We start from the raw sequence: 25,381 nt of genomic DNA, 5'->3' as shown, positions 1-25,381 counted from the left end.
GCTTCCAAGCCTAGAAGCATATGGATCTATCGCCAGGAAAAACACAAGGTTTGGATGCCCAACTCGTATGCCCTGAACAGCCTCAGTGTACCAGGAGGACAATAGTACATACCTATGCAATATATACAGCTGAAAAGTCCTGCACCCACAGTGATTTTTGACCTGGACTCCCAATGCAAGGGATATGTTGCTGAGACTTCCCTGCCTCTTGCAGAATGGCTGCAGCAGTGGGCTGGGAGTGTTACCCAAACCTAGGCACTACAAGGGCCTCTCACGGTATTGTATTTGCAGGTAGCTCTGAAGGCCAAGAAAGCCATGCACAAACAAACAAAATAAACCCACAAAAACATTCCATACGGGAAATAAATTGGGCAACTGCATGCATGTTTCATACCTGGAAAGTGTCTTCCAACCAAGAGTGCTTTTCCCCTCTGAATAGCTCCTGGAAAAGTGATGCTCCCATCCCATTTGTAGCCCCTGCCAAGCATGTCGCTCCTGGGACTTGTGCAGGTTTATGCATGAGGAGGAATGGGGCATGGTAGAGAGGCAGCACCACTGTCTGTCTGCTCGGAGCCTGCACAGCTGGGGCAGCTTGTTCTCAATTGCACCTGAGAGGAAGGGGTTTCCAGAAGAGAGGAGCTCTTGCGTGGAAGTGGAGGTTGGAGGACAGTCCAGGCTACACAGGTCAGAGGAGAGCAGGGCATGACTTGTTTCTCAGGTGCGGTACCATTGCAGAGCAATGCCTCGCCGATGAACATGTCTCCTGCTGAAAGCATGCTGCTCCCAGCGCTTTCCAAGCCCCCGGGAGCTGCTGAGCTGGGGCAGTTGCGGTTGGGGAGAGCATCTCCATGCGGGGCCAGGAGGGCATGTGGACTGGTGAAGGCACCTGCAGGAACAGAGTCCTGAGTTTTGTCCTTTGGCACTTAGTCCGCCTTTAGCAGCAGGATAGCTGATGAGGAAGGTCCACCCGCTAGTGGCTACGCACTCTGCATTAACGCCTGGGTGTTGTGCTGCTGCAGTCAGGGTTGTGCACTGTTTGTTCACATCTAAGCCCTTTCCCGGTCGTACAGTGCATGAGATCTCCCTTTTCCTTTCCATGCTGACAGAGTCTGCTGCGATGCAGATACATGCATGTGGATGCAAGAGAGAACTCCTGCAATCAATCACTCTGCAAAAGGCACAGAAGGCCAAAGAAAACTGCAGCTTCATTTGATTTCTTGATATTATGGATATCAGGAAATGGTTTTTTTTTTCCATGTTTAGGATCCCAAAGTGGCAGGTGTTACGCAGACAGAGAAAAATGACATTCTAGCATTTACTGTCCAAGACAGTAAGACGAGAGAGTGTGAGAGTGAGGCAGAATGTATGAAACGCTGTTCTTAGTATGCCGGCAACTTTATTTTCTAAATTATAGCTCCCTGTTCCGGGATCAGTTTTCAGGATTGTGCTTTGCTGTGTGCTTTGTGGTAAGGCCAGGTCATGGGCAGATTGTCATTGAGGCCATGGGAATTACGATTCTGGTCTCTGAGAGCTTACTTGACATCCAAGTGACCTACCATATAGACAGGAGCTTAGGTACATTACTACATTATTCTTTCTTTCAGTAGCTGCTGTTGTTACTCCATTGAAAAAAATTGATATAGTCTTGCTTAAAGAAGGAAGTGGTAGGGAAAAATCTATTCTCAGTATATAAGGAGCTCAAATTAACTATATCATCAGTATTTAACTGGATTTATTCAATTGAAAGCAATTACACAAAACCATCACTCTGCTGTTCCTTAGCTGTTTTCTAAGGTGGCAAATCAAGGATTGCTTGTTGCTTCATTTTACTAAATTGTTTTGTCTCTGGATGCAGGTGAGAATTTCTGTATCCCAGTTTGAAAACTGAGGTTCTTCACCCTCGTGCGTGGAAAGCAGGGGTTTTCCAGTCATCTGTGCTGCCCGCGGGAGCCAGGACCCGCAAGTGCTGCGGGATGCTGCCCCATGGTGCGGGGGCGTGCTCTCTTTCCTTGCCCTGGTTTGTCCCTGGGAAGTTCAGTCTGGCTGCCTGGCAGTTCCTGGAAGTTTTCTGCTCAATTTAATCCTTTCAACAGATCAATGAAATGTATGGTACTGGGGGAGAGGGGAGTGATGTGAGGGCAGTCTCTTTGGTGTCACCATCTGTTTCTGTATTTAGTCAAGATTCCTTGGGGAATTTCAGGTTTAGAAAAAAGAGCTGATGGAAGGAGAGGCACTAAAACAAACTGAATCTTTCAGGAAATGGGATCTATGCTGGGTAGAAGTTAAAATAATTATTTGCTCTGTGGTTCCTGTTCTGGCTATCTCAGCACAGTGTTCCTTTTGGAACAATGTGGATGGATGCAGATTTTGGACTGGGCAGAGGCAATTGGTGTTGTAAAAACATATAGCATCAAAGTAAACGGAAGCAGAGTTTGGGCAGCTGAGCTGCAGTAGTGCCTGGGATTTCCACCCTGTTGCCTTGTGCTCTTTGGCAGAACATAGGATGATCTGCCATAAGTGCGTAGGAAATGGTGCGATACTGTACAAAAGAACTAGGTCTCCTTCTTCTTTTTGGGAGTACTTTTGCACATGGACTTCTGCTGGGAAAGGAGACTGTGTCAGTCTGGACTTTCTGATAACTTCTACGTGTCCAAGATACCAGGAGGGTCTCGTTGTGCATCTTCCCTCTTCTCCCCTCCAAGTGGAACCTAATAAAAGAGTCACAATGTTGATGCCTGTGGAGTAGTGTGTGTTGTGTGTGTGTCTGGCCATCAGCTGTCTCTCCACCCAAACTCATTTTTGGGCTCAGGGAGTGGAAAGTGCATGTAACTGGGACCCCCTGCCCTTGCTCCTTGGGGACAGACCGCACAGGGTCCTGTGAGCATGACACACTGTCCCTGCTGACACACGCATGTGCCCACGTGTGTGTCCTGGCACCCAGGTCCAGCACAAAGGAGAGGGTAGGGGAGCTCAGCTCCCCATTAAACTACGCTTGCATGCAGGCTCCCCTCAATGTGCTTGTGGGTTACTGATATTTGAAGGCATTGAAAAGCAATGTTGGGAGTTAGTGTTACAGTAAGAGTATGAGAAAAGGTTTTCTTTCATCCTGCTGTCTGTTGGGAGCTCCAGAAGAGACTTTCCAGTTTTCTGATGCTGACTCTTCTCCTTTGATCCTGTGCTAGTAGATGCCTATTACCTGTCAGTGAAAACGCCATAAAGCTCTTCAACTAACACATGTTGCTATTCACATATTTGTGCAGAATTGTCAGAATGTGATTTGGGAAATGGATGATTTCTAAACAGCAAGGTCTTATCCAGATGACTCGGGACACCTTTCAAGCATCAAGAGTTTCAGAAAATGTCAGAGAATGTTGTGAAGACCTCTAGTACAGCTTCTCAAATTAAATATTCAGTGCATTGCTTTCTAGCTCTCTGGGAGCTTGAAGCTTGAATCTGTGTCCTTAACAAAATGTTTCTTTCTGTTGCAATTGTTCACTGTCCATGAGGACTGAGCTGCCTTGCATTTGGGTAGTGATTGCATGCACTGGTGCTTTTCATTCACTTAGTGAAGGGAAATTAATCTGCCTGCTATGAAAACTAGAGGAAGGCTCTGCAGCAAAGCTGGAATTATGTAGGCCTTTTTTTACTGTCGTTAAAACCAGTTCCTTTATTGGGAGGACTGAAGTTTGGCCAACAGATATCTTCTATTTCTAAGGGTAATCTTGGGTATTAAAGTAGCCAAGAAGTAGTTAAAATAAAACATTAAAAATAGATTTAGTGTGCCACATTCTGTATAATATAATATGGAAATGCTATCACATTTCTGCAAACACAGTAAGCCTCATAAGCAATGAGCTAATGGTGCTGAAGGGATTATAAGAGGATAGGAAGGGCTTTTATAATCAATATCTTAGGGGTAGAAAACAAATTAGGAAGACAGTAGGCTCACAAATCGATGAAAAATAGGATGGCCTTAACGTTATTCAATGGTTCAGCACTTTAGCCTTTTTTGAATACCTCTGTAAGCAGAGTTTATGTGATTTCTATGAGAAGATGCAGAACAGATTGGTTTGTAATACTTGAAGTGCAGTTTGACATTACACCTAATTCTGCATAACTAACCCCTTCCGGTGGCAGCCTGCAGCAGTGCGGGGTCTGCAGCGATGCTAAATCGCCCGTCAGTCCCCGCGGGCCTGGTGTTTGGTGCGGAAGGGGCTGCCGGCCCATCAAGGGTGGCTCTCACGTAGCGCGCGGGCGGGTCGTGGCGGACGGTGCAGTCACGCAGCCTGTCTCCCTTCGCGTGGTCGCGGAGGCGTCGTCAGCCCTAACGCTGGGGACTGGCTGCTGACGCTCAAGGGAGGCGAGTGTTTGGTGTAGGCAGAGGCGGCTTTGCACGGCAAACTGAAAATGGGGTAGGACTCATGCTGTGATCTAATCTTCCTCCCCAGCCGGTCCCGCATTGGCGCTCACAGACTTGCATCTCTCTTTTTTGCCATCTGTGAGGCTGAGTAAGCACCTCCTATCAACTTAATTGAGGAGCTGAGTTTCAGTTAATGCTTACTTTTGGACAAAGCATTGGTTGGGCAGGTCAGGTTGTTTCCTGAGGATTTGCACCACTCTGCAGTTGACAGACCTTTCAGTAAACCCGCTTCATTTTGCAGCCTTTTTTCTAGGTGATGCTGAATGGCTGCTTGCTTGCGTAACCCCCCTTTGGGGAAGGCCCTGGGGAAAGCCCCATCCATGTATTTAACAAGACACTGTCTGCACATGAGAAAGAATTGCTGCTGCTCAAAACCATGTTCAGGCGCAGTCTGTAGTCCACCACGAGGTGGGTCCGCAGTCATCTGGCAAGTGTCTCAGACACACTTCTGACCTCGGGCTTGTGCTTTTCTTTAATTTTTTCTTCTTGTCTGGCTTGGAAGAATTTAAGCAGAGGAGAGTGGTTGTTCTCAGCTGGTGAGGTGCTGGCTGCCATCCTACTTGTCCTGTGGTTGTGACGTGGCTGGGAGAAGAGGGAAGGGAAGGTCTGACTTTTGTAGGCAGGACCAGGGCTTCTTGCCGGCCGGCTGGCAGAGGAGCAAACTGAACGGCTCCTGTGGTCCTTACAGTGCCCAGTCCCACTGGAGGTGCAGGCTGACACCAAGGGAGTACAGGTGAGTGTAGGAATGTGGTGCCAGAACCTTTCAAAAGCTAAAATAATTTTGGTCTGTGTGACCTTTTTATTAATTTTCCAGATAACCAGGTAAAGTTTAAGATCGTATGCATGATGATAGAGGTGTCCTGTTGCAGCAGCAGGGCACTGCTGACTAACATTAGGGCATAGATCCGCTGACCTGGCCGTGTTTTTAGGTGACTAGAAAGTTCTTGAGTGAAATTTGCACCTTTCTTCCCTCCCTAACCTCCCCCCCCACCAGTTGGCATCCATTAAAATTGCATTTTGGCCCCCTTCTTTCTGTTACTCTGTCCCAGGAGTTCTTATCCACAAGCCTAGTTTCAAATGCTAACTTAATGGTAACTCTTAAATCTGTTTCTTGACTGCAGATCCATGTAATTCATACAGCCTGACCTCTGCGACATCCCTTGCAGCTGGAATTTGTGTTTGATATGGTGAAAAGCCAAACTTTGATTTCTGTTCACGTCTTTTGCCTGTGCCCTGAATCTTCCCCCGGCACAGATTTTCGCAGCAAAGTGCACTCATCCTTTTCTGTTTGACACAGCCTGAGCTTGTGTGTCAAGGTCTTGAAACACAAGGCTGAGAATCGACTTCAGTTCAATGCAAATACATATGTTACCAGAAATCTGCCCTGTGCTCAGGGTTGTCTTGGGAGACATTGAGCAACTTAAGCTGTTGTAGTGTGTGTGTGTGTGTGTGTGTGTGTGTGTGTGAGAGAGAGAGAGAGAGAGTATATATACATCAGGGCCTGATATGAGAAAGCACTCAAGCCATGGCATTTACCCAAGGAAACTCTTGCAAGAGAGGCAAACAGAAAGCTCTGTGAGGTCCACTTCGCTTTTGCCGCTCATGTGTGGAAGCGTTTTGACCTACAATGATGTGTGGGTGTATGAAACCATAAAAATGCTTTATTTATGGGGGTTTTTTTGGTTATTCTAGCATGACTTCTGATGACTGGCTGTTCCAAATTTGAAAATATTTAGACAGTCTAACCCACCACTCTGAGCTTTTGTATCTTTCCATGACTCTGTCAACAAAAATTGATGTTTCCTTAGCTTGGTCTCTGCCTGAAGTTGATTAAAAATATTTCTTCTCTCTCTCTCATGTTATGTTAAAAAAAGTTCAAACTGTTTTCACTGAAAACATAGATGTGACTTCTTCAAACCTTTAAGCAGCAGTAGTTTGGAAGTAGCCTCTGAACACTGCAGCTTCCTCCAGCTTTTCGCAGGTGTTTGCACCCAGTGTGCCAATCTCACAGGCTCTAATGGGAGGTTTTCTGGTTTTTTGCAGGGTGCCAGGGTATGGCTGCGGGAGCAGGACCAGCTGCAGCCATGCACCATTGCCTCATGTGCCGATGGAAATGTGCTCTTTGCCTCGGATTATGGCATGGTAAGTGAAATTCTGGACACAGGCTACAGCCTCATGCAAAAAGCTGCAAGATGACCTTCTTGGTTTTGCATGATTTTTATGTTAAAAGGAGATGTATCAATTGAAACTCTGCACTTTTTGTCTGAAAAGTGACCTGGCTGTGTCACAAACCATGACAAGGGTTAGAAGGAGAAGGTCATTCTCTCTTTATCTGCATTACAGAAAATTGGATGATCTTTCTTCAGCCTCTTACCTGGTAACAGTGGAGAGGGGAAGGGGATTTAGGACTGGGTGGGGACACAAGTCTAACCAGAAGCAGAGTTTTGGGTTTTTCCTCCATGAAATTTTAAGGTCAGAAGGAACCACTGGGCTGAAGGACCACACACTTTATCGTTTGTGCAGGAAAAGCACATGGTGATCACTCAAGGGCTTTCTTTGCTCGGTGCCCTCCACAGGAGCTGTCCTATGTGTTTCTCTTACCTTCCTCCTCCACTGCTTGATAACTGTAAGAGGGTTTGGCTATCTTATCCCAGAGGAAGACTCAGATGAAAACATCCGCATTTTGTTTGGGTTGGATAGTTGATCCCTCCTGTTCTTAGGATCCCTAAATCTGGGGTCCCCATGTTTGTTCTGGCCCAGCATCCTTGCAGCTCTGAGGTAAGATGTCCAATCTTATGCTTCAGGGCCTTTGCCATTTGTCTGTAGGAATCTTTTCCCCCTTGGTGCACAAATGAATCGATACATTCAGTTCCTGGCCTAATTTTCTTAAAAAAAAGTGGGGGGGAGAGGATGGTTGCATTGTCTTTTTGGGTCATACGTTTTCTCCCTTTTGTTACTTTTAAGCTGACTGGGCAGTTTCAGTCAAATGCAAGAGGGGACTAGAGGTCTCAGAAGTACTAAGTTCCTATAAATTTTTGAAAACACAGGGGAAGATATCAGAAAAAAGTCCTTGAGTTCTTCCTGTGGGCTGTAACACAAACTCATCTTTTAGCACTGTAGAACTGTCAGAGAGAGACCTAAAGGGCTGCAACTGTAGGAAAAAAATCAGCAGCAGGTTTTCGCTTCCCTAGAAACACCTCAAGCAACAAATCCTTCAGAAATTTGACTTCCTGGGAGGAAAAAAGGAGCTGACACTTATGAAACACAAGAGGCTGGAAAATGCCTTCAAGGTAGACCAGCCCGATGCTTGAAGGATGAACAAAGCTTAGATGCTGGATGGGAGCTTTGCTTTCATGCTCGGGGTTGCACTAATGGACAGATTTGGAGTTGAGAAGAAGTACTTTCCCTCCTACTTCGCCTGGTTGGCAAGTCCCATCTTGAAATAGTCTGTGGCTTATCTGCTGGCCATGTTTCACTTAATTCCTGGCCAGTGGAGGGGCTTGGAGGGAATCTTGGTCATTTTTGCTCTGTCAGTGAGCTACATCTGAGACAAAATCAATTCATTACCAGGGAGAAAGTAGAAATCTTTGTCTGTATTGTGAGGTACCTCTGTGGTCTTCAATAGCTTGTCTGTAGTTAGAAGACTGCAAGTTCTTGATGTTTTTCGTCCCACATCAATAAAGATCTGCTTATTAATGCCTGTAACTTTCTGCTTAAATATCAGCTGTTGTTGGAAAAGGGATATTTCGGAGGTCTTGCTCTTCCAGCTCTGCTGAGAGACCAGTTCACCTGTGCATTCTCACTTGCTTCAGGCAAAACTGGCTAGGTTGGTTAGCTCAGTCCTGCAAGCCACCAAGGCCAGGCTGGCTCACCTTGCCTGGAGCAGGGTGAGGGGTGATGCTCCTCTGAACCGCTCTCCTGCAGATTGCTGGAGGGAGGGCAGAAATGAGCAGTGGAGTGGCAAGAGCCTCTTTGCTGGAGGTGGGAAAGGGCCTGGCTGGCCTGAATCAGGGCAACACCTTGCAAGCTCTAAGGGTGGGGAGTCATTGTGTCTGGGTTAGGCTGGTGTCTCAGAAACCTCAAAGATCCTCTCAGGAAAAGCCCCTTTGACACAAGGATGAGCAGAAGTGAAAACATCTCACATATCTGTCTCTGGGCCCCAGATGATCCCTGCAACCTGTTGATGATGTGGAGACTGGAAACCTGTCCCTACCATGGAGGGCAGAGGACAAGTCAAAAGTCAACCCTTTCCCAGCGCCAGGGAAGTCCTGAAACCTCTCCCCCATGCCATGTGTGACTTCCCCTCCCCAATCCTTATAGGGCTGGAGGCCGCAGCCCCTGCCTGAGGAAGGCTGAGCTGCTGGTGGGGGGAAGATGGGCAAGGGTAGTCAGTGAACTTCCCAGATAAGTGACCTCCTGGTCTGGGCCAGGGTGTCTGTGTGGTGCCCAGTTCACTCCTCCCAAGAATATATTCTCTTGTGTGGTGTTCCTGGCTGCAGGGTACTGAAGCCAATGCTCCTCTCACCCACCTTTGCTGCAGTCCTGCCAGACCAGCTCTTTAACTCTTTGTGAATCAGGACAAGATGCTTTTTTGGGGAGGGATGGCTGAGTAACCCCAGTTAAGAGGTTCAAGACAGAGTTAACACACGATGGTCTAGTCCCCACCAATGATTTACTCTTTTGTTTAAGATCATGTTGCTCTTTTTTGGGGTCCCATTTTCTCCTGTCTTGTCTACAAGAGCAAATAAACAAGCTCTGAGCATCACACAGTTATTTTTTGAGCTTGGCAGCCTCTTGGCGCAGGTGCTGCTAACTACCCAGTATCTCTCTGAACACTTGTGCGCTCAGCTCTTTTTCCCTAGACATTTTCTTAATGTTTCTCTTCTGGCCCAAATGGCCACAAGTGCTGACAGTATGGTAGTGAATGAGTAATTGTAAGGAAAGATCATGTCATACCATTTTGGACTTGTCCCCTTCCAAAATTTGCCCAGGTCAGCAGAGAGAAGAGAAGCAGGGAGGTTTGCTGCCTCATGGTTTGAAAATGTTCTAGTGGTTTTGCTCCTGACAGAGTCCAGTTCATGTCTTGCATTTGCAGCTTGCACTCTATTCTGGATTTAGTTCCCATTCTCCTTTTCTGCTTCCCCAGTTCTCCTGTGGGGAGTGCCTGAGGCATCTGCTCCAAGGAAAGCAAAGAGTGATGTGGTTTTTGGACCATACTTGCAGAGGGAGGATTCTGCTGCTGACACAGAGGTACCTCTCTGACACCCAGGAGCAGAAGTGGTGTGGAGAAGACCAGGGAGCCAGAGAGGGCTGGAGAGAGCCTGCGTGCTGGAGTCAGCTTCATTCGACACTGTTCGTTTAACTAGCTATAACTAGTAGTGGGATGAAAAAAGTACATCTGTCAGGAAGAGTCACGGGTGTAAGTGGATGCAGTGGGCAAAATGTCATGTGGAAGTAGGGAAAAAATGAACAGTGGCTGTGTATTTTTTGAAAGCCCACTAGCTGTTGAGATCTGGCTGTTGGGCGGTCTCCCATTGGAGGAGACCAAGTCCTTTGTACCTTAGCTGTGACCTGGGGCAGACAAGTCTGGGGAAATGAGCCTGCTTCTCCTCCCCAGCTCCTCGAGGATCGGAGCATGCGACGCTGCTGCTCTGACTGTGCAGGCTTTCGCCCACATTGTGGGGTTCTTGCAAAGAGATCCGGTGCTGGGTTATTTGTTTCTGGTACTGGTGAGGGTGCAGGCTCGGAGCTGAGCACAGTGCTCACCCTGCGCCTGGACCACACTGCTGCAGCGAGCTCCCTGTGTGTGGGAGCAGTGCCCGTGAGCCCTGCTCTGGTGAAGTGGCTGGCTGCAAGGTCACAGGGTGACCTTGGTCTGCCTTCAGTCTGCAGCTGTGTGACTGGCCTTTCCCTAGCCCTCACAGCAGTCCAAGGACTGCAAGGGATGGACAGGAGTAACCCAAGTGAGATGAACCCTGTAGACCCCTAGCTCATTCTCTGTGGGATCAGTTAGTTTCTTTGGCAGGGAGGACTGACAAGGAGGGATAGAGATGGGATAGGGGCCAAAGCCCCAGAAGGAAAGGAAAAGCCCAAGTTTTCTTGGAAGGGTTACTGCAGGCCTGCTTGCTTCTCCAGGCTGCTGAGACGAAGTGTCCCATCTGTTTTTCTTGGGTTTTGCCATTTAGCACAGCCTGGGATGATGGGTGGGAGATGGCACATGGCTGCATTCAAGAGTGGGAAGCAACTGAAATAGTGTGTGTGAAATGCCAGCATCGTGTTTGAGGAGGAGGAAAGGAGGGCTGGGACAGAGGGAAGCAGTAACAAAATTTCAGCTGTGCAAAAGGGAGTGAAGAAGATGACCCGATAGCTGAACAGTGGGTTATCAAAGAAGGTGAAGCTCTAGCAGGAGGAAGATTGTGGCAATTGAGTCAAGAAGGTTGCAGCTGTGTAGAGAGAGGAGCAGGCACTTCCCAGAGCAGTGATAGAAAAGTTAATAGCTGTCACTGTGCAGAGACTTGGAGTGCCACATCCCATACATAGGCGCCTGCATGCACGCAGGATGTCACTGCTTTGTTTGGCTTCTCATCTGCTTTGCTTTCCTTTGCACTTAACATGACAGCCTCTCCCTGGGACACTTCCCAGACACTCTCTGGCTGCTCGGATGGAGAGTGCGGGGCCAAACCTGGAATGTTAGAAAGCTTTGCCTAGTCCCAGCCAGAGTCAGAGGTGTGATCCCACCTGTGTTTCTGTGAAACCCGTACCCTAGAGGGTAGAGACCTTTCCCAGTCTCCGGGGAGCAGCTGCCACCAGTCCTGAGAGTAGTGTGTAATGCCTGCCTGGCTGGGTGCTGCCCTGCTCCAGCTAAGGGGACTTGAGTAAAAATCAAGTAATGCTGCACTGAGCTGTCCCAGGCTATACCGAAGGTGAGAGGACAACTTGGTAGCCATGAAAGAGAGTGTGCTCTGTGGGGTCCATCCAGGTAGGACCAGGATGGAGGAACAATTGTTAAACCAGGTAGCAGGTCTGTGCCTTATTCATTTCCTTTTCCAGGGCTGAAGGATAAAGCTGTGGAGAGAGGCTTGTTTCTGGTAGGAATCCGACTGCACACCCAGCTGCCATGCTTTTGTTTATCCTTCTCCTCATTCTTCCAGGTATTCCAGTACTCCAAGGCTTCCCTTTCCAGAGAAAAGGTGCTGCCAATGCACCAGACCAGTGTTGATGGAGTAGAAGACATGTCCATGCTGGGAGATCTCCATGAAGCTGCCATCCTTCTTAACTTGCACCAGCGCTATCAGCAGGGTAACATCTACGTAAGTGCTCGAGCTGGGCCACATCCCTTCTGGTTAACAATTTTTGTTTATCTTTGGGGCTGCCAGTTTGTGTGGGAAATACTGATTTTAGCATTGCTTCCTGAGCATTGTTTCATGTGGTATAAAAAGGGAGTTTTCTCAGCCTTGTGCCCTGCTTGCTCCATCACTCCTGTGAGATCCCAGACCCTCAAGAGGGGCCTCCTTGTGTGTGTGAAGAACTTCCTAAACATGAATGTTCAGCTTTAGATTTTGGGGTACTTGTGCCACTCGGTGTCTTGGTGAGCGTCTGTTTTACCGGCAAGAGTTTACATTCCCCGGATTCCCTGTTGTTGCAGTTCAGAGGTCTGGCAAAGCAGACTGGAAAACACAGCAAAGTTGTTGAGTAACCCATGCTGCTCTGTACAGACAGACAGCTACTGCTGGACGGAACTAGGAAAGCAAAACTATTGCCTAATTCTGCTTTTACGTGCAGCTGTGCCTTTTTTTGAGTCGCTCTGCTCTCCTTGCATGGATGAATACTCAAAGCATCTCCTACAGAGCAGCAGTTTCTGACTCCCATCTCGGGCCCACAGGAAGGGGGCAAATGTCGGGAAAGGGCTGTGTGAGGGCAAGAGTGCCTGGGGCTGGACACCCTAGCGCTGCGATGGCGACATACCTTGGTGAGATGTGGAGGGGACGTGGATGACACTGTACAGGCTGCCCTACTCTTCCCTCCCCTTGTCCATTCTTTATGTGTACCCAGATTTTTTTGGATTATGACAGAAAAAATGTAAATCTCTGCCTGTGCTGCATAGCAACTGTTACCAGGGCAACAGCACTGTGTGCACCTGTATTCCAGGAAATGATCAATTTAGTGACCCTGTTTCTGAAACATCTCCTGCGCTGGCATGAGAAGGAGACTGAATTCTTTTTCTTGGTTGCCATCGGTCTCGGTTGCCTGTTGCCTATCAGTGTAGCCTTCCGATCATGCCCTATGAGGCAACACCTGCATGCACACCCTGTGTTGGTGGCCCTTGTCCACGCTGCCCTTCGTGACTTGCGTCTGCCAAATACTGTGTGTTTGTCAGCTCTCTGCCAATGACCCCTTCACCGTTTGGGTATGCACCTCCCGTTTCCTCTTCCTCACACTTTGACATGTGAGGCAGGATTTTCTCCCTTTTCAGTCCGTGCCTTGTGCCAGAAGTGCCAGCACACCAGCGCTGTGACAGTGTCGCAGCAGCCTCATCTCCCAAAACCTTTCCTCTAGCTCCGACCTGTCACTCCTCCTCTTCAACATTAGTTCTTCACCATGCCTTCTCCCTTGGAGTGTAAAGGTGTTAATGTTTAGACACAATGTCATTTTTTGCCTGTGCCTGTGCATGTTGCATGAATCTCAGCTGAATTTTTTGGAGGTTTATGCAGGGACCTGAGTCCAGTACCTGACATGTGCAGCACTGGGAGGAACCCCCCGTGCAGGGCTGCAGCCCCTCTCTGAGTAGGGCCGTATCCGGGTGTATGTTTGTGCAGCCTCTGCCCTGGAGGACGCCAATCCTTTCAAGCACTGTTTTGCATTTCTGCAGTGCAGACATTAATAATGTAATTACTTCATCGCTAAATACTAGTTTTTGCCATAACCTGGCTGCACGTAGTTGTCAGTTAAGCAGAAGCTGAGAATGTCAGCTGTAGTGCCACCTAATGACTTGCAGTAATCTAACTGTGAATACCACAAACGAATGTTAGAGGGGTTCAGCTTATTTAATATCTTCCTTAACAGTCTGGAAAAGATAGAGCACAGTAGGCTAAATATGCAGATGAAGCTGTACTGAGCAGAGTTATGTCTGTCAGTCTGGACCAAAAATGCTTGGAAGGAAATCAGGGAGATCAAAAGCAGGGGCAAGAAATAATACCATTTTCTGGAAAACAAATTCACCTAAAGGAATGGATAACCTGGGAAGCACCAGTATTAAAATAATAATAATAATAATAATAAGCCCTGTTATGAGAAAGGGTAGCAAAACCACTGAGAATTTGGAGTGGGCAACTGCTGTGAACAAGGGCAGTTCAGAGCTGTGTGCTTGGGGGCATCCCACCACGAGCAGATATATCAGTGAGTGCAGGGAGAAGCATATCTAGGCTGATGTGGTACCCATAATTAATGTTACAAGAATGCTGACAATCTGAATGGTACTATTTGTTTTCCAAAGAAATGCTATTCAAGCTCTACCAAGCTGTTTCAGGAAATGATGTGGACATGGCAAGAGCCTGCAGGATTTAGGAGTGCATCATCCTCTTTCCTCCCTACAGTTCCTGCATCCCTTTATAAAAATAGAACCAACATAATGTGAGTGATGTATAGATGAACCTGGGGATGTACCGCTACATTTTGTGCTGTCCCTAGCTCTGACCTGCCTACGTACCCAGGTGGGACCTGTTGGCTTGAGAAGTAGACATGCCGAGCACAGCTTGTCCTGCTCTGCCCAAGTTTTCTGGGGGAAGATCACTCCTTGCTAGCAGAATGACTCATACATGCATGGCTGATGCACAAATGCTACTGCCATTATAAACTGGGGATAGAAGTTGTCTATTGGGAATTGCAGGTGATGGAGACTGCAGCTAGGAGAGGGAAAAGTTTCCTCAAAGCACCTTTGAAAGGGATGGCTGCAGTGGAGGAACCTCTGGGAAGGGTTGTGGCAGGAGCGCTGCTGCTGGGGACAGCTAAAACTAGAGTGGGCATGCAAAATAAAATGTCTGAGAGGAAAAAAGTCCTCCAAAGTTCTGGGAGAAAGGTTTGGATGGACTTCAGGACATCTCTGTCTTGCAGTCTCGAGATGATGTGTGTTGCTCAGCTGGTTGTACACTGCTCTTTCCTGATCCATGCTCTTTCTCTATGCTTTCCCATTTCCTCCCACTTGTTTGTTGCCACAGATCATCTGCTTGCTTATTGCTTTCATCACTGATGAGTTCTATTTCTGCCTACAAAGCTTCATGTCAGAGGGTCCTCAGGACTTGCTCCAGGCTAGCCTGTTCATATGGATACTGTTGATAATGCAATTAGGCCTAGGTGATGTTTCTTCCATGGTGATGTGTGGCTGCTGCTTTTAGAAATAAGTCTTAAATGATTTGGTGACTATAACATCTTATCAGCCTGGCTTCCAGCTTGAGAGCTGGGCGTTGCGGTATAGCCCCAGGTTTCATTCAGCAGAGAGAAAGCATGTGTCTTTCCCTTGCTAACAGGTGTTTTGTTTGCAGCCTCCCTGATGAGTGCATGCAAATCCTTGTATATGTATGTGGTGACTAGTAATTCATGGTTTGGCAATAATTTTAGGTGTTGTCCCTGGCCAGAAGGCGTGGCACCTATTGCAGTGCTGTAAGTGTTTCCTCTAACACTCCTGCTGAGCAGGGGTATTCCTGGAGTGGTGCAGCCCATGATGTGGAAGCCCTACGGAGGAGGCTGCAGCATCAGTGGCAGGATTTAAGCTGGGTTTTTACAGCCCTGTTTAAACCCTGGTTTACAGGATTGTTGTTAGGAGTGAGGTGGCACCATTGCTCTGAACTACAGCTCCGAGAATAACTGGATTTGAGCTGGCTGGCTGAACCGAAAAAATCGTGCCCCAAAAAACAAAATGAATTTCCGTCTGACTTCTTCACAAAAGGAAAGTGTTGAAATTAGATGTTAGGCTTTGGATATTTTACTTTAAATCTTACTAGCTCTTTTTGAAATTGGGAAATTTTCAAAAGAAGCATTTTCAAAAGAAAATGTTTAGAAGATGTAAAACTGGTGTGACTTGAAATCCTGAGTTTCGGGTTCAGCTGTCAATTTTGATTTGGCTTACCAAATGATGCGAGCTGCTCCAAACAGCATTTTTCAGCAAAGAAAAAGTGTGTGTCCCCATGTGTGTGCCTTCTTTGTTCAGGAGCTGCTCGAACCCTGCTAAGCCCTCTCCACTTAGGACCATGGTGGGTATTAAAGGTGTCTCCTGGCCTCAGTTGCTCCTACCTTGGCTTTTCAGCTTCAAGCACAGTACAAGACAGCTGGGTGTGAAGATAGCTTCATGTTTTTAAATTGTTTAAGCACAACTTTCAGCAAAGACAACAAATTAAGAATATTTAATTGTGAAACAGTGGAAGTCACACTGGCCCATCCATACCCACCCATGCAGCCCGTGCCCTGGGGTTTGACACTCTTTGCCCAGTTGGGGAGCTCCCTGCTGAAGCCCGACTTCCTCCTTCAGCCTTTCTCCCTTCCCCATCAGCTGTTTCAGAGTCCGGATTTGTTGTAATTATTTTTTCTGGAGCTTTATTTTCTTGCTGTATTTTGTCTTCTCTGCTCAGACAAACATTGGGTCTATCTTGGCCTCAGTGAATCCCTACAAGCTCATTCCTGGCCTGTACAATGAGGATGCCATAGACCGGTACAGACAGCACTGCCTGGGTGAGCTGCCACCCCACATCTTCGCCACGGCCAGCGAGTGCTACTGCTGCTTGTGGAAGCGCCATGACAGCCAGTGCGTTCTCATCAGGTCAGAAATGTGGGACCCTGCTGCGCCTGGGCCACGTTGCCTGTCTTGCTGCTCCGTTTGCAGTGACGCCTGCCCAAATGTCCACACCATCCTTCCCTACCCCTCACCTCGGCCCTGCCTCTGACAGCAGAGATGCCACATGTTTATTCCTGGAGGTCACTTCTCTGCAGTGGGTGGGATGGTCATTAGCTCTCTCTGGGTCAGTGAATGGAGCATCTCTTTTCCTTGACAGCGGAGAAAGTGGAGCTGGAAAGACAGAGAGCACCAAGCTGCTGCTGAAATTTCTGTCAGCCATGAGCCAGACCTCTGTGGGGGCCCCTGCATCTGAGAAGAGCACTCGTGTGGAGGAAGCCATCCTGGAGAGCAGGTATGGTTCACCTCCGCAAGTGCCACAAGGCCCCCTCCCGGAGGGCCTGGTGAACTGGTGCCTGCGGTCTCTGCCCTCCACAGCCATCATTTTGCAGGGGCAATCACTTCTGGAAGGTGTTTGCACACAGGGCTGCTTGAGCCTGAGCATAGGTTGAGCAGAACCTGAGAAGTGACACTTGGGTAGCTAAATGGTGCCATGCCACGGAAATGCTCCCTGAACGTTGTGGTCCTGCAGGGATGCTTTGACCTGGCTGCTCTTTTGGCTGCACTTGACTTCTGCTTCCTTCCAGCAGCAGCACAGGGTGTGCATGGCAATAGAAGGGTTAATGCTCTAACCAAGACTTGGATTTTTCCTTCCTTCAATAACTCATCCTTCTTCCCTGCCTGCCCTGCACGAAGTATTATCCTTGAACTAACTCCTAAATCACTGTGCTGTCTGCTTTCAAATTCTCAGACCCATGTCTCTTGTGGGTCCCATGGTAAATTGACCTAATTTGTACTTCTCCCGGTCTCCCAGCACTCCCTCGGTTTTGGCTGTGCTCACAGTGAGTCTCTGCCACGCTTTGACTCTTGTTGTCCTCCTCTTGAGCTTCACTGTCCCCCAGCCTCCACTTGTTTCATGTCAGCATCGTGTCTTGTCCTCCGGTGGTGCTGCAAGCCGTTACAGAGCATGTGTAATGCTGCAGCTGCGAGAGCACTGCCCTTCTTAGGGTCCAGACAAGCAGAGCAGCACTGAGCAGAAAGGTTGCTGCCATGTTTCCTGATGCTCGAGATACCACTGTGGGTTGCTTCATCCCTTGCAGTTGTGTGGATTTTACAAGGCATGTTGGCGAATTGGAAAAAGCTCTTAAGAGCGATACAGTCAAGATCTGCAAAATCCACCTAAGGCAAGTGGCTTAATAAGCTCAAGCTTGTTTAGTGGTTAAGCGATACCTTGACTGTAATCCAGAAAGCTTACGATGGTAGACAATTTCTCATCTTTCAAGATCCCACAGTTCACGTATCACAGTATCTCAGTTCACATGCAAAAAAACAGTATGTCACCTTTTCCCTGAAGAAGGGAAGCTGAAGGTCTGGAGCCAGAAGCTGCTGCCACTCCTAATGAGTCTGTCTGATACAATTCCTGTTCAGCTTGGCTTGCTCTGCTGGTGGCCCTCATTGGGTTAGTTCATGGCAGTTTTTCATCCTTGCACCCCGGCATGTGTCTGGGAGCAATGCTGGCTTCTCTCTCTGTTTCAGACAGAATTATAAACAAAGAGTTATGTCACTTTTGTGCCGTTTACTTGTGTGTTGTAACGGTCATGCTTGGTGTATTTCTCAGAAACCAGGCTCTGCAAACTCCCTTTGCACTGTGGATGTGGTCTGTTTTCCTTCTTGGAAAGAAGGAAAACCATCATCTATCAGTCCATTAAAAATGCTGATAACTTTCCTCTCAAATTTTTTTCTCGCCACCATTGACAGCACAACAACCTTTTCTGTTATTCATTCCTGTAATCTTCAAACCTTTTCTTGTCTTCAGCACTGTGCCCGAGTCCTGGGAGCTGCATGTGCTGCAATATTTCCAAAATCCAGGATTTGCTTCCCGTCGCCCCATTGAAACTGGTGCCCCTTGTTCTGCTCCCTTCCCACATCCAGCCCTGGCAGAGGGTGGCAGATGGCGTCACCCTCCTGATGCAGCCTTGGGCCATTCCCCGCCGCATCAGGGGCTGCGCGGTGAGGGGTCTGCAGGCATGGTTTGTTCTGTCTGTGCACCCATCCTTGCTCCCTGCTGTACTGCCTCACCTGCCCCCCGTGCTGAAGTTGTTGCTAGCCTCAAACACCTATGTGCTAATTCTCCCCTAACCCCAAACCACTTCTGCAGTCATGTGCACGAGCCCATTGCCAAACTAAATTGTAAAGATATTTCCTTGTGCTTTGGTTATCTCATTTAATGTTATTTGGAGCCATAAAGATTGCCTGCCTGGTTACTGCACTCTCACTGCAACTCTGATGGTCATAAAACTTAACTCTGTCCTCCCTCTTCCTGGTTGTTCCCATTAATTTTTGCTGCTTCATGGCATTGGCGAGCTCAGCGGGATGCTCCTGCATAATGGCATTACTTATATACTTGCCTAAGAGGTGTGGATCTTGGGTTTCCGTTTCTCCAGGGCAAGGAACTTATCTCCTGTTCTGTGCACACAAATTTCTGTGACTCGGTTTTCTATGGTTCTAACGTGTTGTTTGCTTAAAGTGATGTTTTCAGGAGAGAAATTAGGAAAGTACTGCCTGAGGTTTCTAGAAGATTGTTGGGCCTTTCCCACAGCCACCACTCTCGCTTAGCTAACACAAGCAAAGTGGAACCAGCCTGATATTTTCAGCAAACTCCAGGGGTATCTGTAGTCGTTACTAGTCATGTCATGTTATAATTTGTTATAATTATTTGGTAACTTTTGGATAATCCTGTATCTGCCTCTGTCTTAAGTGGAACTGCACAGTAGATAGATGGAGACTTTTAAAACAATGGTATTTCTCAGGGCAATAACTTCACTTTTGTTAAAAACTCTATATAGTTACAGAATTAAAATTGACACACACAGGCCACTCTTGTAGGATGGCTGTGAATCCTTGCTTGTCAGGCTTTCAGATTATTTTAAAATTTGTTGAAATGCAAAAACAAATATTTTAATCCTGAATTCAGTGTGTCAGTTTGAATGGTGTGGATTTTTCCTTGATGTCGTATTGTGGAACTAGAACCAAACTGCATTTTAACTCACTACTTCCCATGTTGTAGGAACCTGCTGAAGGCAGGAAGTTGACTGGGGAAGTTAATTTAAAAATGAAATAATGAGTGAGTTCTTTAACTCATTACCAGTCTGAAGTTAATATGATTTTTTTTTTCATAATATTTTTCCTGAGTTGGAAAGGATAATGTGGCTCTCTTAGAAAGATGTTTTCAAATATATGATATGTGTGTGTGTGTATTCCCTCTGCTTGGAAACTATCCGGCTTGTATCAACCTAAGCAAAATTTAAGTAACAACAAAGGTTTGTGTGTTCCGGTATGATCTTTTCAGTACCAAACAAATTAGTGTATTACTACAGTTGCCTGTTAAAGTGGAAATGTTTACCTGCAGTTTTAGGAGATGGCTTATACACTTTCAAAGGTGGAAGCAGAAATGAAGTATGTGGTCTAAAGCTACAGAGTGTTTGCCCCAAATGCCTGATGTTTTTATACCTGAAAAACGAAAAGCCCATTTCATTGGATGCTGCTGTACTAAGCACACAACCTGTATGGGTCTTGCTGCCTTTAATTCCCAGAAGCCACATTGGTGGGGAATGCCCTAGACAGTGCAAACACCAGCTGCCCATACTGATCAGGGTCTGATTTAATTAACTCCAATCCCAAATGTTTAAAATTTGACTAATAGTGTGTTAAATTGCTCTTGCTATCCTTCCTTGCCCTTCAGCTCTTCCTGCTTGTCCAGTCTGGTGCTGTGACAAATTAATCTTACACAGCAGTGCATGTTGTGCAAACGGCAAAAGGCCAGGTCCTGGTTTTGTTGCAATGGTATCACGTCATCAATCATATCGTGATTGTCTTGTTTCTGCAGCCCTATTCTGGAGGCCTTTGGGAATGCCAAGACAGTTTATAACAACAACTCCAGCCGCTTTGGCAAGTTCATCCAGCTGCATTTCTCTCAGCATGGACACATCCAGGGAGGGCGAGTCACTGATTGTATCCTTTCCTACGGTGGACCAAAAATGGATGGAATGATTGAAGATGAGGAGGAGCTCAAAGTGGGTCAGGAAATCCCCCATTGCAGTCTCCTCAAAGCCAGTTTATAACTGTGGGCAAATTTGCAACTTACTTAAAGGGGGAAGAAGTTTTTGTTTTGTGGATCTACAGCACCTACCCTCTGCATCTCTGGAAAACTCATGGCTAGGCATTAGGTAGGGACATAGTTTGACTTTTAAATTTGGCAATCACAACACTTAATACTTAAATCCCTAGAATCTGCTACTTGGGCAGATCCCTCATGTATTTATTGCATCCTGGTTTTTTTCCAGCAGATCATACCCTTATGTTAGATCTGTCAATGAATTCACAATTTAGAAAAGTGAGACCAAGCTAAGAGTCAACATATCCTGCACAATATTTGGATGTAGAGGGCCAATTACAACTCCCTGTTTTGGGCTGCCCCATCTCCAGTGAACTTTGAAACCCTGATCAAGGACAGGGAAGATTGGATATAGTCAAATTCTGTTGTGCCTCAACCATTGTCTTCCCTGTATGCGCACATGCCCCTCTCTCAGAAGCTCTGACATATCTTCTGTCTACATGAGGCAGCTAAAGCTGCCCTAGCTACACTGCTTGATGCTGATGTTCAAAGCTGCTGATCACTGAAACCATACCAATTTCCACTGGAGCAGCAGCCAGATTAATTTACTTCTGTTGTAAATAACAGGCTTTGATTGTTTGGTCTCTGCTCTTTGTGCTGTGAGCAGATTAAAGATAGCTGTCTCTTCCCGAATCAATGAGAACTGATGCAAGACTTGCTGTGTGAAATATGGACTTTCAGATGAGAGCAGCCTCTCTAATGTCTCTAGGTGGCCCTGATGTGGCTCATCCTTCCTTAGATTACCCCACTGTTGTGTAGATCTGTGCCGGATCTGACCCTCCCCTTTTAAATATCTCTTTGGCACATAGTAGCTCCCTGGACAAGAAGGAGAGAGGAGAAACTGAGATGATATTTGGGACTATTCTTTGTCTCCTTTCGAAAGTGTGAGTTATTTAATGATTTGTAGCTGTTACTGGATGCATTCCAATGTATGCAGAAGATTCTTTGCCAGTTGTCAGGAAATCTGTCTGTGTGTCACTTCAATGTTTTCTCCTTAACCTGTTGTTCAGATTTGCTGGAAAAGGTAGGTATCATCTCCACTGTCTGCTGGGTGAGCCCTCTCCCCATAGCTATGGGGGAGCAGCACCCACTCTCCTCTACTGGGTGATGGTGCCTCCATCACAGGGAGCTGCATTAGCTTTTTAGGTGTCACTACTGCAGCTGTCCCAAGGAAGGAGGGAGGTAGAGGAACAATATTTGTTCTGTATATATCAAAACTTGTCCTTCTGCCTTTGATAAACACTGGGCAAACACTGACTCCAAAAAGAAAAAGGCTGTTTACTGAGGGGAAAGGGAGCGAGAACAGGCACCTGAAACCTCAGTGAGAGGTTTGCAAGGGGAAAACTCCAAATGCAGCAGTCCCTGCTCTGATTTAGTGTATTTTGGATTCAGCAGCTCACTGAGGAACAGGGGCAGAACTGACAGGGTTCATTTTCTCCCTGTGCACTCTCTAAATGAGTTCAGAGAAGTTCACATGCACTTAGGTGTGCAGCCACATAAAACAGGGTCCTGCTGCAGAGCTTACCATCACTAAGACATCACCATCACTAAGCTGGAAGAAGCATCCTTGTGCTTTGGCCCTAGTGATTTACCTGTATCCTAGTCCTCTCTTTGTCTTTGCAATTGCAAGTGCAATCTCTTTCTACTGGCTACTTCTGCATTCTGTTTCAGAACAGGGTGGTACACCAGAACCCTGGAGAGAGGAATTACCACATCTTTTATGCTCTGCTAGCTGGTGTGAGTGGGGAGCAGAAAGGTAACTTCATTTTCTGGAATATTGCTTTCTCAGTCCTCTTTCCAGGCCAGCAAGTGAAGCCGTGGCAGGTGTAAGTCAACTGGACCATGGATATTTCTGGTGCTTGATATCAAGCTTTTCCTTGACGGCCATGTGGTGATTTTGTGGAAAACACAGAAAGGGAAGATGGGGGGGAAGAAGCTGAGAATGACAAAAATACTACATGCAAAAGGCATTTCAGGTATTCTGAGTTGGAGGGAAAAGTCTGTGCAAAGCAAAGAGGGGATATAGAGAAACAAGGTAATGAAATGGGCTAGAGGCAAAGAAAGGATAAAGTCTTGATTCAGATGCTGATGGAAGCTGGTAGAGGAGTTCAAAGGTTGGACTGACAGACATACTTTTGCAACAAACCTTCAGTGTAGGTAACAGGAGAGATAGCAATTAGAAAGACCAGGGATGAAGAGACAGGACTAGAGTCGAAACATGTCTAGTACCTGCACAAAGGATTTAGCTCTGTATGTGGGGAAGGGCAAGGTGGGCCTGGGGAAGGGCATGCAGAGAAAGCAGCAGTTGCAAGCCTTGGAGGAGTCTGCTTTGCAGCACAGCATCCCCCTTAAGAACAACTGTGTGTGCCTGCACCTGATGCTGCTGAGCACCAACAGTCTGCTGAGGAGGTCAGATAGGCCAGCAGGAACATGTTGCAGTTCTATTTTGGTTTTGAGGAACTAAGGATTTTTTTATTGTCTGTGTTCTGTGTGCGCTAAAATAGTCAGATGGAAGCAGTGGGCCTGACACAGTGAAAAGCGTGAAGAGTGAGGCTTCAGCTCCAGGGAGTTCGTGTACAAATGACCACATGGGCCAGTTCAAAGGTCCATCTAATGCAAAGGGAGGTGGTGGGGACCATGATGAGCAGGTACTTGGGGAAAGCGTAGGAAGCAGGTGGTTCTTCAGATCTCTGCTGTTCTTCCCCATCTCCCTTTCCAAGCTGGTGTCCTAGGCCACTTCAGCTTCCCCATCTGTAATGTGTTGGTGTCTCTTGATCATCCTTGTCTTCTTTCTTCATAGCTCTTTTAGTTTTTCTCTATCTTTTCTGAAATGGCAGACCAAGCCTGCAGATAATATTCAAGATGTGGGTGTGCCAAAGATATGTACACTGATGTAATTCTGGTTTTGTGTTTTGTCCTTGTTCCTTCTCCTAGCAGTTTCTATTATTTGTTTTTTTGACTGCTGCTGAGCACTGAGCTGATTTTTTGAGAGACCTCTATATTGTGGCTCTCTGAACTCTCTCTCTCTCTCTCAAGTGGTGATATCTAGTTTAGAGCCCATTACTGTGTGTGTATACAGTTAAGACTTTTTCTGTGTATTTCAGAAGACTGAATTTTATCTTCTATTTTTTTGCTGAGTCAACTCAGTATTGAAAAATGCTTCTGTGACTCTACAGTCACCTTGGAATTGGACTGTTCTGAATCCCATTGTGAACCATCTGCAGGCTCTGTCACCACCCACCCACTCCCTCCCCTTCCCCAGGGCATTTCACTGTCCAGGTCTGGCTACTGAGGGATATGGAATCTGTTCAGATGAACTGCCTCTATGGTGAAGGTACCCACTGTTTTGGGGGACCAAGATCCTAGAAGAAAATGACTGACTGCTAAATAAATTGCTGTCTTTCTCTCTCCTGACCTCCTCATCCTCTGTTGTAGATAGCCTCTACCTCTCTGAGCCGGAGAGCTATCACTACCTGAACCAGTCTGGCTGTGTGAACGATGAGAACCTGAACGACGTAGAGATGTTCAGTAAGGTCATGGTGAGTCCTGCCCTAGCTCCTCCTGAGCTTCTTTGGCACAGTCCCGTGGGCTAAACATGTTGCAGGATCTAAATCTCACAGTTTGAATCTATTTGCTCTAAGCCAAACTCTGGCTGTGCAATGAGTCTGAAATTCAACTGTATCTGGGCTTGAAGTATAAGCAGGGCTTGAAGAGTGTTGTTAACATACAGGAATAGAAGAGTTTGGGAAGTAGTCAAGGATTAATAATAATTTAGAATGATGGAGATTTGGGGAGCATGAACTTCGCCCCCTCCCCATGGTAATTCCTGTGAGGGGGAGCCATCCATGGCGGCTTGATCCAGGAAACCTCACATTGATCTTTAGAAGGGAGCAGTTTGGCCTTAAGGTAGTGTTCTCCAGAAATGTTCTGGTAAAGCTGTGCAAATGGCATATATTCTTAAATACCACATGGGTTTCTATAGACATGTGGCACTTTACCAGAGGTTATGGGTTTTCAGGATGAATATACAATTCGTCTTTGTTTGATAAGTGATGTACTACAGCCCTGAGGGTTTTAATAATGTAGGTAAAATGAGATTGATGAGGTGAGAACAGTTAACTTAGGATTTCAATAGCTCCCGCTTATAAAATGTGAACTAAGGGAAGGAAGTGTCTCCTGTATAGAAGTTTTCAATGGCAACATGACATTTATACCTCAGCCGAGGAGAAACCTGGGGGAAAGAAGGGAACTAGAACACCAGAGTGCTCCACTGATACAACAAATGCATGAAAACTACGTTCTGGCTCTCAAAGTTGATTTATACCCTAGAAAACTGGGTAAGATGCACTAAAACAGAGAGAACGTATTGGTCAGGCAGGCTTGTGCCACACTTGTGTGTTACCTGGTAACCTTCTGTTTCTAACCCTCTAGCAGTTAACACTGAAAGCCTGACTTTAAATTGTGCTGCATACATCTTTACTGTTCTGAGCTAAAGTAAACTAAGGGTGAAATATAGACCTGTCCTTCAGGGAAGACAATAAGACAGAAGGTGGAAACAGTCCAATGACATCCGTAACCTGTATTGCCAGCTATCAGGAATGATTGCTCCATACAGGCACAGACACATTCCTCCTGTGAAGGACAGGCAGCAACAGCAGCAAAGTCCAACCTGAGGACAGGGCAAATACCCACCTGTCTTAGATGGGCATAATGCAAATGAAAGGAGAGAATGGGAGACAGTAAAGAGCATTGACAGATGCATAGCTGAGAGAGGGGCTGCACCCTCCCCAATTTTTAATTTTGATTCCTGGTGACCGCAGTTCTGGCTTTTACCTTTTATGTGGGCTGGGCATGAATGTTGTGGTTGCATTGTACTGTGGTTGTACATATAGCCAACACCGGCTGT

General features: G+C 46.7%; 1 protein-coding gene across 1 annotated transcript in view; it reads left to right on the top strand.

Moving 5' to 3' along the window:
• The first annotated feature begins 1,502 nt into the window (after positions 1 to 1,502).
• LOC106499095 (unconventional myosin-X-like) overlaps positions 1,503 to 25,381 on the top strand; it is a 91,879-nt gene continuing 68,000 nt past the window's right edge. Inside the window, exons 1-9 of the mRNA XM_067298629.1 lie at positions 1,503 to 1,575; positions 6,432 to 6,562; positions 11,572 to 11,730; positions 16,042 to 16,229; positions 16,462 to 16,596; positions 20,188 to 20,312; positions 21,486 to 21,499; positions 22,147 to 22,231; positions 23,911 to 24,014. Coding sequence (XP_067154730.1) covers positions 1,503 to 1,575; positions 6,432 to 6,562; positions 11,572 to 11,730; positions 16,042 to 16,229; positions 16,462 to 16,596; positions 20,188 to 20,312; positions 21,486 to 21,499; positions 22,147 to 22,231; positions 23,911 to 24,014 — 1,014 coding nt within the window. The remainder of the gene's footprint in view (positions 1,576 to 6,431; positions 6,563 to 11,571; positions 11,731 to 16,041; positions 16,230 to 16,461; positions 16,597 to 20,187; positions 20,313 to 21,485; positions 21,500 to 22,146; positions 22,232 to 23,910; positions 24,015 to 25,381) is intronic.

The sequence above is a fragment of the Apteryx mantelli genome, chromosome 6 (genome assembly GCF_036417845.1).
Source record: "Apteryx mantelli isolate bAptMan1 chromosome 6, bAptMan1.hap1, whole genome shotgun sequence".
In the NCBI taxonomy this organism is placed as follows: Eukaryota; Metazoa; Chordata; class Aves; order Apterygiformes; family Apterygidae; genus Apteryx; species Apteryx mantelli.
This window is presented reverse-complemented; position numbering and strand designations above follow the sequence as displayed.